The sequence below is a fragment of the Haematobia irritans genome, chromosome 5, assembly GCF_050003625.1.
Source record: "Haematobia irritans isolate KBUSLIRL chromosome 5, ASM5000362v1, whole genome shotgun sequence".
Classification (NCBI taxonomy): domain Eukaryota; kingdom Metazoa; phylum Arthropoda; class Insecta; order Diptera; family Muscidae; genus Haematobia; species Haematobia irritans.
Genome location: NC_134401.1, coordinates 155,985,280 through 155,999,009, shown reverse-complemented (window position 1 = coordinate 155,999,009; position 13,730 = coordinate 155,985,280). Strand labels below are relative to the sequence as shown.

The window sequence follows — 13,730 nt, the reverse complement described above, 5'->3', positions numbered from 1 at the left end:
ATGTTATTCCTTGGTGTCGTATTACGATCATGTCACAAACATTTGAATTGACCTTTCGACGCTTTATATTCAATGGTGTTTGTTGCTGAGTGTGCTAAGGCGTTCTTTTATAGTGCCAGCAAACCCAGGTTCAATCCCCGGTCGGAGCGAAAAAGTTTTTCAAACTGTAAAAATTAGATAATAGGAAAATAATAGTGTAATAAAAAATATGGTTGAAAAAAAAAATTAAATTGGTTGAAAAATTTTTTTTTTTAATTTCTTCATTCAAATTAACTTTCAGGGTGCAACTTCTAAAGCAATGCAAAGGATCCAAAAAGGGAGTACTTCCGTCCTATGACAAGCTCATGTAAAATTGATTGGAGATGATCGAAGTTTGCACTACTTCCGGATCACAGATTGGGGATCCAAACTACTTTTTTGGAAGCTCTTTTTTTTGCTGGGATTTAAAATGTTGTTTTAAAGGGTGATACGGTCAAAATTTGGTCAATATAAACTTGACGTATTTCTTTCAATTTTGCATTTAAAAAACCTGAACACCCCTCATTTTGAAGGTGTGTGTGTGTAGAATGTTGCTCCTATTTTGATTTTGGAATTCACTCTTCAGTTGTCAAAATGCCGTCCAAGCAAGAAGAGCAGCGTATCAAAATTTTGCTCGCGCATCGCGAAAATCCGAGCTACTCGCACGCAAAGCTGGCAAAATCGCTAAAAGTTGCCAAATCAACCGTTACAAATGTAATTAAAGTGATTGGGGAACGTTTGTCGACAGCCAGGAAGTCTGGATCGGGGGGAAATCGAAAACCGGAAGCCGCTGAGACGACAAAGAGAGTTGCCGGTAGTTTCAAGCGAAACCCTAACATCTCTCTCCGAGATGCCGCAAATAAGCTGGGTGTATCGTCTACAACCGTGCATCGAGCCAAAAAACGAGCCGGACTATCGACTTACAAGAAGGTAGTGACTCCAAATCGCGATGATAAACAAAATACGACGGCCAAAGCGCGATCCCGGAGGCTGTACACGACGATGCTGACGAAGTTTGACTGCGTGGTAATGGACGACAAAACCTACGTCAAAGCCGACTACAAGCAGCTTCCGGGACAGGAGTTTTATACGGCAAAAGGAAGGGGAAAGGTAGCAGATATTTTCAAGCACATAAAACTGTCAAAGTTCGCAAAGAAATATCTGGTTTGGCAAACCATCTGTACCTGTGACTTGAAAAGCAGCATTTTCATAGCTTCCGGGACTGTCAACCAAGAAATTTACGTGAAAGAGTGTTTGAATAAACGTCTGCTGCCTTTCCTGAAGAAACACGGTTGTTTCGTACTGTTTTGGCCGGATTTGGCATCTTGCCATTACGGTAAAAAGGCCATGGAGTGGTACGCCGCCAACAACGTGCAGGTGGTTCCCAAGGACAAGAACCCTCCCAACACGGCAGAGCTCCGCCCAATTGAGAAATACTGGGCTATTGTCAAGCGGAACCTAAAGAAGACCAAAAAACTGCTAAGGACGAGCAGCAGTTCAAGGCAAACTGGCTTTCTGCGGCGAAGAAGGTGGACAAGGTGGCTGTACAAAATCTGATGGCAGGTTTCAAGCGTGAGGCTCGGCAATTCGGATTTGGAAAAGCGAAAGCCTAACTGAATATTTTTCCTGAATTTTATACTAATTGAACTTGAAAAAGAAATTTAATTTGATTTTTTAAATAAACGATTTCACCGATTTACACGCGTTTTCCCTTGACCAAATTTTGACCGTATCACCCTTTAAGTAACTGTATAAGGTCTTTGTAAGGCTTAGTAACATATGAAAATAAATAAATTAAAATTAAATTAAACTATGTATCGTGGCTTAACATAGGTTAATAACTTGTGTGCATGGGAAATTTGCCACTATGTGATGTTTACGGATATCGAAATATTATAAACATAAAACATCTTAAAACTAATTGATAGGGAAAAACTATAACAAGTCTAAGATTAAGACATCAATTTATGTTTTTTCTTTTCAAATTTTGTTCATATGTGCAAACTTTGTAAACTAAAACGGGTAATTTTTATGATCAATTTGTAAAATTTAATTAAACGATTTTTAGAACCTAGTTTAATCTATATTAATTTTTTACGATGTATATATATTTATAAACATACCCACAATTTATACGGTATGCAGTAGTTGACAAATAAATTTCATATAGTTCTCATCTTTTTCTTCTCTTAGACCTAATTAATAGGACCGATTTAAAGTTTTTCTAAGCTATGTATTGAATTCATTATCAATAATTTTATAGCCTTTCTCTTGTGTGCAAACAAAACTAAAGACAATTGATTTGGTTAATGTCTAAAATGTTATTTATTTTGAAATATTATGAGGTATAGAATATTCGTTGAAAAAATTTGTTATTCGTAATTGATAGGGAAAAACTATAGAGTCTAGTAGTTTTACATATAAGTCCTTCTTAGGAATTTTATAGACCTTCTGTTGTGTGCTACAAATATACTCAACATATAAAGTGTAAAGTTTAAACTTAAAATAAATTTTTTAGAAGTAAAGACCGATAACGAAAATTCCGTGAGGCGTTATTATCGTAAAGATTTATATGAAAAAATTGTAAAATTAATTGATAATATTAACTTTTAGATTTTAAGCTATATACCTATGTATTGTGGTTTAACATAGGTTAATAACTTTTATGTGTGCCTAGGAAATTTTCCACTATGTGATGTTTACGGATATCGAAATATTATAAATTTGTTAAACATAAAATTTCTTAAAACTAATTGATAGGGAAAAACTATAACTACTCCAAGATTTAGATATCAATTTATGTTTTTCCTTTTCAAATTTTGTTCATGTGTGCAAACTTTGTAAACTAAAATGAGTAATTTTTATGATCAATTTGTAAAATTTAATTAAGCAATTTTTAGAACCTAATTTAATCAATATTAATTAGATTTTATACGGTATACATTACTTGGCAAATATATTTCATATAGTTTTCTTTTTGTTGTTCTCTTAGGCCTAATTACGTAATAGGGCCAATCTAGAGTTTTCCTAAGCTTTGTATTGAAGTCATTATGAAGAATTTTATAGCCCTTCTCTTGTGTGCAAACAAAACTAAAGACAATTGATTTGGTTAATGTCTAAAATGTTATTTATTTTGAAATATTATGAGGTATAGAATATTCGTTGAAAAAATTTGTTATTCGTAATTGATAGGGAAAAACTATAGTCTAGTAGTTTTACATATAATTAATAGGACCAATTTAAAGTTTTCCTAAGCTTTGTATTAAAGTCATTATGAAGAATTGTATAGCCCTTCTCTTGTGTGCAAACAAAACTAAAGGCAATTGATTTGATTAATATCTAAAATGTTATTTATTTTGAAATATTATGAGGTATAGAATATTCGTTGAAAAAAAATGTCATTCGTAATTGATAGGGAAAAACTATAGATTCTAGTAGCTTTACATATAGGTCCTTGTTAGGAATTGTATAGAGCTTCTGTTGTGTGCTTCAAATATACTCAACATGGGGAGAAAATAAAGAGTTTTCCTCTAGTATAAATTTTTTTAGATTTATTTCATAATAAGCTATGATTGGATTTCAACGGCCCGACCATTTCGTTCGATTTACTGTCATAAAGAACTCTAAGCATTATCTCAAGTAAAACTTATTTATAGCAAAGGCTATATATCTCCTTTCTACTAAGAACGAAACACCCCACCACTTAATCGCTAGTAACAGCTATAACATCCCATTTAAGTATGTAGACAGCTTCCTTTACCCTCATCTTGACATAAAGTCAATTAGCTATTTACTAATCCATGACATATAGACCATATCTAGAAAAATGAACTACTAGTAGTTAGAGCGGCACTCTCTAATGAAGTACTTAAATTAACGATTTTCTTAATTTGTCATAATAATAGTAGACAGAAAGCAACAATAAGACGTAGCAATAAAATGACAGGAGAACACTAAACAGAAGATTAAAAGAATTTATAATACTTATAAGAGGCATTACATATTTTATTTTATGTTTGTATGAAACGTAGAAATGTAGGCAATTTGCTTGTAAATGTAATTAACAACAACGACGACGACGACGATGGAGAAGAAGAGGAGCACATTGAGAAATTGGTGGGATAGATAGGAAGAGAGGGAACGACATTTAAAACTAACACAGAAACTGGAATAGAGGAAAATACAACAAATTTTATGGCTGATGCCATTTTATTTAGTTTTTTTTTTCTCTAGAGAAGATAAATGAAAATTCCTGGAAAAAATGACTTCATAGTTTTAGAGAATTTTTTTTTCTAACACAAAAAAAAAAATGAATTAAGAACAAAACATGGCATTTTTTTTGTAACAAAATATAACAACTAACCTAACCTTTAGAAGATATAAAATAAAATCAGAAGCTTTATAGGGGAAGTAGTGAAGAAAATGTTTATTGTAAGTAGAAAACATTTATTGTATTGAGAAGCTATTAATTCCTACATGGAGGGGGGAAGGTGGTCGCAGATAGATGAGATAGAAGACGAAATATTTGGTTTAAGGAAAATGTTTTCGAAAAACCCAAACTAAAAGTTATACAAAAAGGCAAATTATAAAAATGCTTCGTAAATTAGATAGACTCATAATTATCTTATGGTCATTTACATCTTGAATGATGATGAATTAATTAATTCATCCATCTATTATTAAACATCATTATCATCCTTTTTCTGGTAATAAAGAAAATATAAACTGTCCTTTTTAATAACCCGTTAATAACATTTAATTATTTTTCTTTTAAATAGTTTATAATATATAATGGTTAATATATATAAATAAATTAATATTATAGTTATAGAAGTTTATAAAATACCAATAGCATTATATTTTATTATTATTATTTTTTTAAATAAACTCATACAGAAAATTAGTTTTTTAATAAATAAATTTAAAAAAAAATATATATATATATATATATATATGGGTTTTGATTTTTAACTCAGGTTTTTTAATACTTACATACACCTCCTCCCATTGTGATACGTAACGCACCAAACGTGACAAACGTAACAATCTCACCAATGATAAAAGTTTAGCTAAGCGTAATATTCGTAGGGCACGACCGGCATGTAAAATTTGAAAGGAATCGGAGAAATCCTGCAATTTCATGATCTTAATTTAAAGACATGCGATCTGTTTTATCAACCTACTTACCTGATTGAAAATCAAAAATATATAATCCAATGGTATCGATGATATTAAATCAAGAAAAAACCATGTCCTTAAATAATGTTTGGCTATAAGCTTGGGATCCAATATAACCTGTTCAGCGTTGTCTTGTTGCATAATTCCTAAGTATTTGCGAAAATAGAAATAGAATAAAAAAAATTTTAATTTTTATAATTTATATAATTAATTTTTATTTTATATTTCAAAGCCTTTGAAGTCTGGATGGCCTTGTAGGTGCTATCAATATATTACCTGTTCTAAAATTGACTACAATATCTATTAAAAAAATAGTATCACTTAGGCAGTTAAAGGCAATCCATCTTGTGCTTAGATCATCGTTGAAGAATGATATTGCGACTGGCAGGATAATAAGATTTGCTACTAATAATAAAAGCATACAAAGGTCCCAATAAAACCTAGAGAAATTTAAGAAAAAAGAAAATATAGACAAAGAGATCATTAAGTTAGTCTTTGATTTTTTTTCTAAAACATATTATTTTTTTGGGTTTTTCCTTTTCTTTAGTGTTTATTTTTTTCAAAAAAAAATATTTTTTTTTTAATTTTAATTTTTTCCATAAAAATTGTAAAAGTTTTTAAACAAATATAATTATATATATATTAATTTTTTTTTAATTTAAATTTATTTTATAACCTTATTTATTGAATAAAAATTTTAATTTTTGATAAAAATAAATGTATAAAAGTGTTTCTATTGTAAAAAATTCTAAAATATATTTTTGTATAAATAATATTAATGTTTTTATATTTTTTTATAAGAAAATATTATTTGTTTATAACACATTTTAACTGTTTTATAATTTTGTTTTTATTTTTAATTCTTTTAAATAAAAGTTTTTAATTTTATTTTTTTTATATAAAAAATTAATTTGTTTTATAAAAAAAAATATACAAAAATAATATTATTTTTTAAATATTAATTTGGGTTTTTTATAATTTTTTTTTTATAAAATAAAAACATTAATTTGTTTTATAGAAATTATTTTTTTATACAAAATATAAACTTTTTTTTTATAAAAAGTATTATTTTTTTGTTTAATTTTCTTTTTCTTTTAATATGTTCTTCCTTTTTCCTTCTTTTTACCTGAATGAACTGCATGGGTGAATAACCCAATGTCCGGAAGTCTTCTGACGTATTCTTTCTTTGACCAAAGCCTTGCGGCTGCCAAATAATTTCATAGCCAACCGATTGTCGGTCGGTTGAAACCATGATTGCAATTGACTTTTTAAGAAATTCGCTGAAACTTTTTCCGAAACAATGGGGATGGAAGGCATTGGCTCCTCTTTCGGAGTCCCATACAACGATACGTCATCAAAGTGAACCTGCAGGAAACAAAAACAGACACATTGGCCAGGAGAAAAATAAACAAAAACAAACAAGACATCAGAAATAAAAAGAGATTGAAGTATGTATATTAAAACGAACTAGTTAATAAATATTTTTTTAATAATTAATGGAATTTATAATAATGTATAATTATATAGACAAGTTGTGTATGACTACACTCAAAGAAAAATGTAAATTAAAACAAACATTTTATACAATGTTCACACTAGGCACGAAGTCAAAATCTTGTTACAAATCTCAAGTGTTCATACGTCATTCCTTTGCGGATTTAACAACTGTTTTTGTTTGTTTACAAACAGAAAAAATGTTGTTTTAGTTTGAGCTTAATACAAAATAAATTCGAAAAAATTTAGTTCCATTCGTTTTTGGCCATCATAAAGATTTCACCAATATCACCATCTGCAACAGCGTTGTCACAATGAATTTTTATTTTGGACCAACATTTTTCCACAATTGGTCCAAAATTCGTACCAGCGAACCATTTTTTTAATTATATTAATATAATTTAGTTAAATTAAATTAATATATAATTAAATTTTACTAAACTATAAAAAAAGTTAAAATTTTACTTCGACAGAAATTTTTTATTTCTATTAAAATTTTATTTCTATAGAAAATTTCAAAAATTTTGTCATAATTTTATTTCTATAGAAAATTTTGTCAAAATTTTATTTTTATAGAAAATTTTGTCAAAATTGTATTTCTATAGAAAATGTTGTTAAAATTTTACTTCTATAGAAAATTTGGTCAAAATTTTATTTCCATAGAAAATTTTTGTCAAAATTGTATTTCTATAGAAAATTTTGTCAAAATTTTATTTCTATAGAAAATTTTGTCAAAATTTCATTTCTTTAGAAATTTTGTCAAAATTTTATTTCTATAGAAAATTTTGTCCAAATTTTATTTCTATAGAACATTTTGTCAAAATTTTATTTCTATAGAAAATTTTGTCAAAATTTCATTTCTTTAGGAAATTTTGTCAAAATTTCATTTCTTTAGGAAATTTTGTCAAAATTTCATTTTTTAGGAAATTTTGTCAAAATTTCATTTCTTTGGGAAATTTTGTCAAAATTTCATTTCTTTGGGAAATTTTGTCAAAATTTCATTTCTTTAGGAAATGTTGTAAAAATTCCATTTCTATGGAAAATTTTTTCAAAATTTTATTTCTATAGAAATTTTTTGTCAAAATTTTATTTCTATAGAAAATTTTGTCAAAATTTCATTTCTATAGAAAATTTTGTCAAAATTTTATTTCTATAGAAAATTTTGTCAAAATTTTATTTCTATACAAATTTTTGTCAAAATTTTATTTCTATAGAAAATTTTGTCAAAATTGTATTTCTATAGAAAATTTTGTAAAAATTTTATTTCTATTGAAAATTTTCTCAAAATTGTATTTCTATAGAAAATTTTGTCAAAATTGTATTTCTATAGAAAATTTTGCCGAAATTTTATTTCTATAGAAAATTTTGTCAAACTTTTATTCCTATAGAAAATTTTGTCAAAATTTTATTTCTATAGAAAATTTTGTCAAAATTTTATTTCTGTGGAAAATTTTGTTAAAATTTTATTTCTATAGAAAATTATGTCAAAATTTAATTTCTTTAGGAAATTTTGTCAAAATTTTACTTATATAGAAAATTTTTTCAAAATTTTATTTCTATAGAAAATTTTGTCAAAATTTTATTTCTATAGAAAATTTCGTCAAAATTTTATTTCTATAGAAAATTTTGTCAAAATTTTATTTCTATAGAACATATTGTCATAGTTTTAAAAATTACCGATTTGACGAAAATGGACCAAAATCAATCAAATTCCATTTGGTCCCACCATCGGACCAAATTTCATAATTTTTTGTATCAATTTTGGTCCGATCGAACCAAAATTGCATTCCTGATCTGAATTTGAATTAAAAGTGGAATTTAAAAGAGAATTTATCTACTGTGAGGTATTTGCCCATCACAAATTTACTGAACTCAATTGAGATTTCAGCCGAAATCTACTATGTGGGGCTTTCGGGTATAGTGTGAACGTAGTATTAAATATTTGCAATTGGAAAATTTTTGTCTCTAATTATCATAATATAATTGACTTAATAATCGTATATATAATATAATTTATTTTTATTTATTTCATCTTACGTTAATTTAAAATTATTTTTTTTTTGTTTTGTTTTGTTATTGTTGGTTTTGTTCTTTAAGCATTGTTGTCGTTTTTTTATTTCAGCTTAAAACCATACATTGACTAAACTACAAGAGTAGCTTAACCAACAGAGGAAAAGAATGTTTGTCAAATTTATTTGGGCAAAGCCCTATAGACTGCAAGATGGTTGGATGGACGCACGTTTCGGAATTACCACATTCCTCATCAGCATCCTCTACTTGCAGCAAAACTATCAACCAATTATCAGAATAAATTCAGGCAGTTTATTAAACCCAACAAAAACCACACTTGAACCCTCCGAAAAAAGGTTTTACATTGATAGCCGGCTTATGCCAAATGAATTCGAAACAAACATATCTCTTTTCCTATGCCACTGTCAAATCATCGATTTGAATTCACATGGCTGGGTTTATTTTGAGCGTGCCTCCTCTTCTTTTTCCATTTGTTTTGTTTTGTTATTGTTGGTTTTGTTCTTTAAGCATTGTTGTCGTTTTTTTATTTCAGCTTAAAACCATACATTGACTAAACTACAAGAGTAGCTTAACCAACAGAGGAACCCAGCCATGTGAATTCAAATCGATGATTTGACAGTGGCATAGGAAAAGAGATATGTTTGTTTCGAATTCATTTGGCATAAGCCGGCTATCAATGTAAAACCTTTTTTCGGAGGGTTCAAGTGTGGTTTTTGTTGGGTTTAATAAACTGCCTGAATTTATTCTGATAATTGGTTGATAGTTTTGCTGCAAGTAGAGGATGCTGATGAGGAATGTGGTAATTCCGAAACGTGCGTCCATCCAACCATCTTGCAGTCTATAGGGCTTTGCCCAAATAAATTTGACAAACATTCTTTTCCTCTGTTGGTTAAGCTACTCTTGTAGTTTAGTCAATGTATGGTTTTAAGCTGAAATAAAAAAACGACAACAATTATTTTTTTTTTTAATTTTTTAATTTAATTTCCTATATTAAAATTTAATTTAATTCAGTTTGTTTTAATTATTTTTATATATTATTATTTTTTTTTGCAACTATTTTTCTCTGAGTGTATGTCTAATGCATATTTGAAATGTAAACATTTCAATTTACTTGTTCGAACAAAATACTTTTTACACCGTAATAGTTTTCAATAAATATATGTGTGTATAAATAAAAGCAAATGCCAATGCAAGTGTTTCATGTTCGTGTTCACATGGACAAACAAGCTTACATTTTTTGACTGGAAATGTGAATGGGGTGGCGTTGGATTTAGTGATAGATATATGGCCATTATATATATACAAGCGAAAATGATGAATGAATCAGTAGGCACGTGTAGGTATGAGGTAGTGTGTAAAATATGTGTATTTTAATATTTTCCCATTATACGGTTGTTTTTTGTCATTGCATTGCATTACAAAGTGTTGGAGGTGAGCTTTTCAGAGTAAACATTGGCCGATAAAAAAAAAATTGTGCATGTTATAAAACTATAAGAATGAAGCAATTAGTTTAAATTTGATGACAATTTTTCATTCATAATATCGGTAGTAGTGTACTCGTAATGATATTATTACTAATGGGAATAAAATTGCTCGTTATTCATTAAGCATTTATATATATTTTTTAAATTAATTTCATTTAAGTTTTTTGCTTGGCATTAAAGATGTTGTCTTTATTTTCTATATCGTTGCGTCTTGCAAAAATATTCTACTAAAATAATGGAGAAATTTCTTCCCAGTCAGAGTTAGTTAAAAAATCCATTATTTGTCCAAAAATGAAGAGAAAGTTCTGAAAATCTTAATATTTTGTATGGTTCTGTTACTGTAAGAGTCAATCAGTTCTCCCTGTAATTTCGATGTGATAGATGAAGAACTCACTGGAAGGCCTATTGTCAAAATGGGATATTCTCAGGTCCTGCCATTATGCAAACAAAGTTTTGATTAGCCAAGACCTAAGATTACAAGATTTCACAAAAACAAGTAAGGAAAGTCTGAAGTCGGGTGGGGCCTGCGGACCAAAGTTTTTTTTTCCCAAATACATACATTTAAATCTGACTCCATCTGAAACAAATTTGTTAGACTTCTACGAAATCTATAGACTTAAAATTGAAGTCGGCCCTGGGATTGAACACTACGTTGGTAAAAAAATATGGGAAACATTTAAATATGAACCAAGTTTGAGACAATTCTCCTTGTGCAAAATTTCAATCAAATTAGAGTAAAACTTTGGCTTCTGCGACCATATAAGTACATATCGGGCGCAAAATATATATGGGAGCTATATCTAAATCTGAACCGATTTCTTCCAAAATGAATAGGGTTTTATTCTGAGCCAAAACAGAAACATGGATCAAATTTGAAGTCGATTGGACTAAAACTGCGACCTGGACAAAAAAATGTGTTCACAGACAGACGGACGGACAGATGGACATGGCTATATAGACTCAGGGACCCGCCTTGAGTAATATTGCCAAAGACACCATATGTCTATCTCGTCTCTTTCTGGGTGTTGCAAACATATTGCACTAACGTATGATACCCTGTTCCACAGTATGGCGCAGGGTATAAAAATATATAAGGAATAGTACCATTTGACACATTTTTTATTTGGCGTACCAAAAATGGTACCATCTATTATAAGTTACTCTAACAATTCTATATGTATGGCTCAAAATAAATATAGACCAGTTTTAAATTTCACATTTTTTCTGCCCTCGATAAAATCGTGGACATTGTAGAGTTATACTTGCAGTCGTATGAGCACTGTTTCGGTTTAGCCCACCAGTTAATAATTTCACAAAAGATATATACATATAACGAATAGTACCATTTGGTACGTTTTTATACCAAACAGATAAGATTGCAAGATTTCATAAAAAAATATATATAAGGAATAGTACAATTTGTACGAGTTTGTATTATTTGCAAATGGATCCATTTTAATTTTTCCTGATTTTATGATGTTTACTCATTATATTTGGCGTACGAAAAATGGTACCATTTTTTATATTTTCGAATTACTCAAACAATTTTATATATATGGCTCAAAATATAGGCTCGTTTTAAATTTCACAGTTTTTCTGCTTTCGATAAAATCGTGGACATTGTATAGTCATACATGCAGTCATATGAGCACTGTTTCGGTTTAGCCCAAAAGCTAAAGGTTGTACCTAAAATATATATGTATAACGAATAGCACTCCCATTTGGTACGTTTTTATACCATTTAATTATGGCTCCATTTTTATATTTTGTAATTGTACTATTGTTTCCCATTATATTAGGCTTATGTTAAATGGTACCATTTAATATATTTGGGTATCATTTTTGTACCTAAACTCTTCTGTATACATAGTTCCCGAATGGAACTATTTTTTTTTTTGTTTTTATAACATTTCAAGAAGATTTTACTCTTTCTATTTTTTCTGTACTATTTTTATACAACTAAAGTATGCGTTAAAAAATCAAAGTTAGAAGTCTCTGACTACATATGACCAATTAATACATACAAAATATTACATCCGTAGTTTTAAGTACTTGCGTACTATTTTTTCGGTACTATTTTTATACCACTAAAGTATGCGTTTAAAAAAATCAAAGTTAGAAGTCTCTGACTCCATATGACCAATTAATACATACAAAATATTACATCCGTAGTTTTAAGTACTTGCGTACTAATTTAGAACTCATGCACTGTTGGTAAATGGATCTGAACCAGCTTAATATTATTAACATAACAAATAGTACCAATTGGTACGTTTTCGTATCATTTGAATATGACTCCATTTTTTTTTTAGTTTTCCTTCTGATACTTTCTCATTATATTTGGCGTACCAAAAATGGTACCATTTATTATGGTTTTTGAGTGACTCAACAAAAAATTCTATATGTAGGGCTCACAATATAGGCTCCTTGTAAATTTCACATTTTTTCTGTCTTCGAAAATACCACATGCGTAGCTGCTAGTACTTGTGTACTAATTTAGAACTCATGTACTGTTGATAAATGGATCTGAACCAGCTTAATATTATTAACATAACAAATAGTACCAATTGGTACGTTTTTGTATACTTTGAACATGACTTCTTCTGATACTTTCTAATTATATTTGGCATACCAAAACTTGTACCATATATTATATTTTTGAGTGACTCAACAAAAAATTCTATATGAAGGACTCCAAACGTTCTAAATTTCACATGGTTTTCTGCCTTCGATAAAATCGTGGACATTGTCGAGTCATACACGCAGAGAAATAATATGATCCCTTCCTAGAGCAAACTGTTATTTTTGGATGGGTAACATGGAACATTTTGGCCGCAAAAATTTAGTTTTCTTGCCATATATAAAATTGTAACAATTCCTATGCATGGAACCAATTGGTTCATGAATAGTACCAATTGGTACATTTTCATATCATTTGAATTTGGTTCCATTTTTAGTTTTTCCTAATTTTATTATTCTTTCTCATTATATTTGGCGTACTAAAAATGGTACCATTTATTGTACTTTTTTAGTAACTCAAACAATTATCTATATATGGAATTGTGAACATTGTCGAGTCATACACGCAGAGAAATAATATGACCACCTTCTTGAGTACAATGTTATTTTTGGATGGGGAACATTTTTGCTGTTACTGTAAGAGTCAATTAGTTCTCCCTGTAATTTCGATGTGAGAGATGGAGAATTCCTATTGTAAAATTGACATTCAAAGACATGTATAACGAATAGTACCATATGGTACGTTTTTATACCAACGAGCTTAATATTATTATAATAACGTACAGTAACAATTGGTACGTTTTTGTATTATTTGCAAATGGTTCCATTTTAATTTTTCCTGATTTTATGAATCGATAAAATCGTGAACATTGTCGAGTCATACACGCAGAGAAATAATATGATCACCTTCTTGAGTACAATGTTATTTTTGGATGGGGAACATTTTTGCTGTTACTGTAAGAGTCAATCAGTTCTCCCTGTAATTTCGATGTGAAAGATGGAGAA

At 29.0% G+C, this 13,730-nt stretch overlaps 1 protein-coding gene across 7 annotated transcripts in view; it reads right to left on the bottom strand.

Moving 5' to 3' along the window:
- Ih (hyperpolarization activated cyclic nucleotide gated potassium channel Ih) overlaps positions 1 to 13,730 on the bottom strand; it is a 185,616-nt gene that overhangs the window by 42,271 nt on the left and 129,615 nt on the right. For 4 of the 7 annotated variants that reach the window (XM_075313198.1, XM_075313202.1, XM_075313199.1 and 1 more), the window contains exons 5-8: positions 6,323 to 6,561; positions 5,473 to 5,636; positions 5,206 to 5,342; positions 5,011 to 5,148 (exon numbers count right to left, since the gene is read on the bottom strand). In XM_075313198.1, the coding sequence (XP_075169313.1) occupies positions 5,011 to 5,148; positions 5,206 to 5,342; positions 5,473 to 5,636; positions 6,323 to 6,561 (678 nt within the window). Of the gene's footprint in view, positions 1 to 5,010; positions 5,164 to 5,205; positions 5,343 to 5,472; positions 5,637 to 6,322; positions 6,562 to 13,730 lie in introns of all 7 variants that reach the window. The other 3 variants (XM_075313200.1, XM_075313197.1, XM_075313201.1) reach the window with 1 other exon arrangement.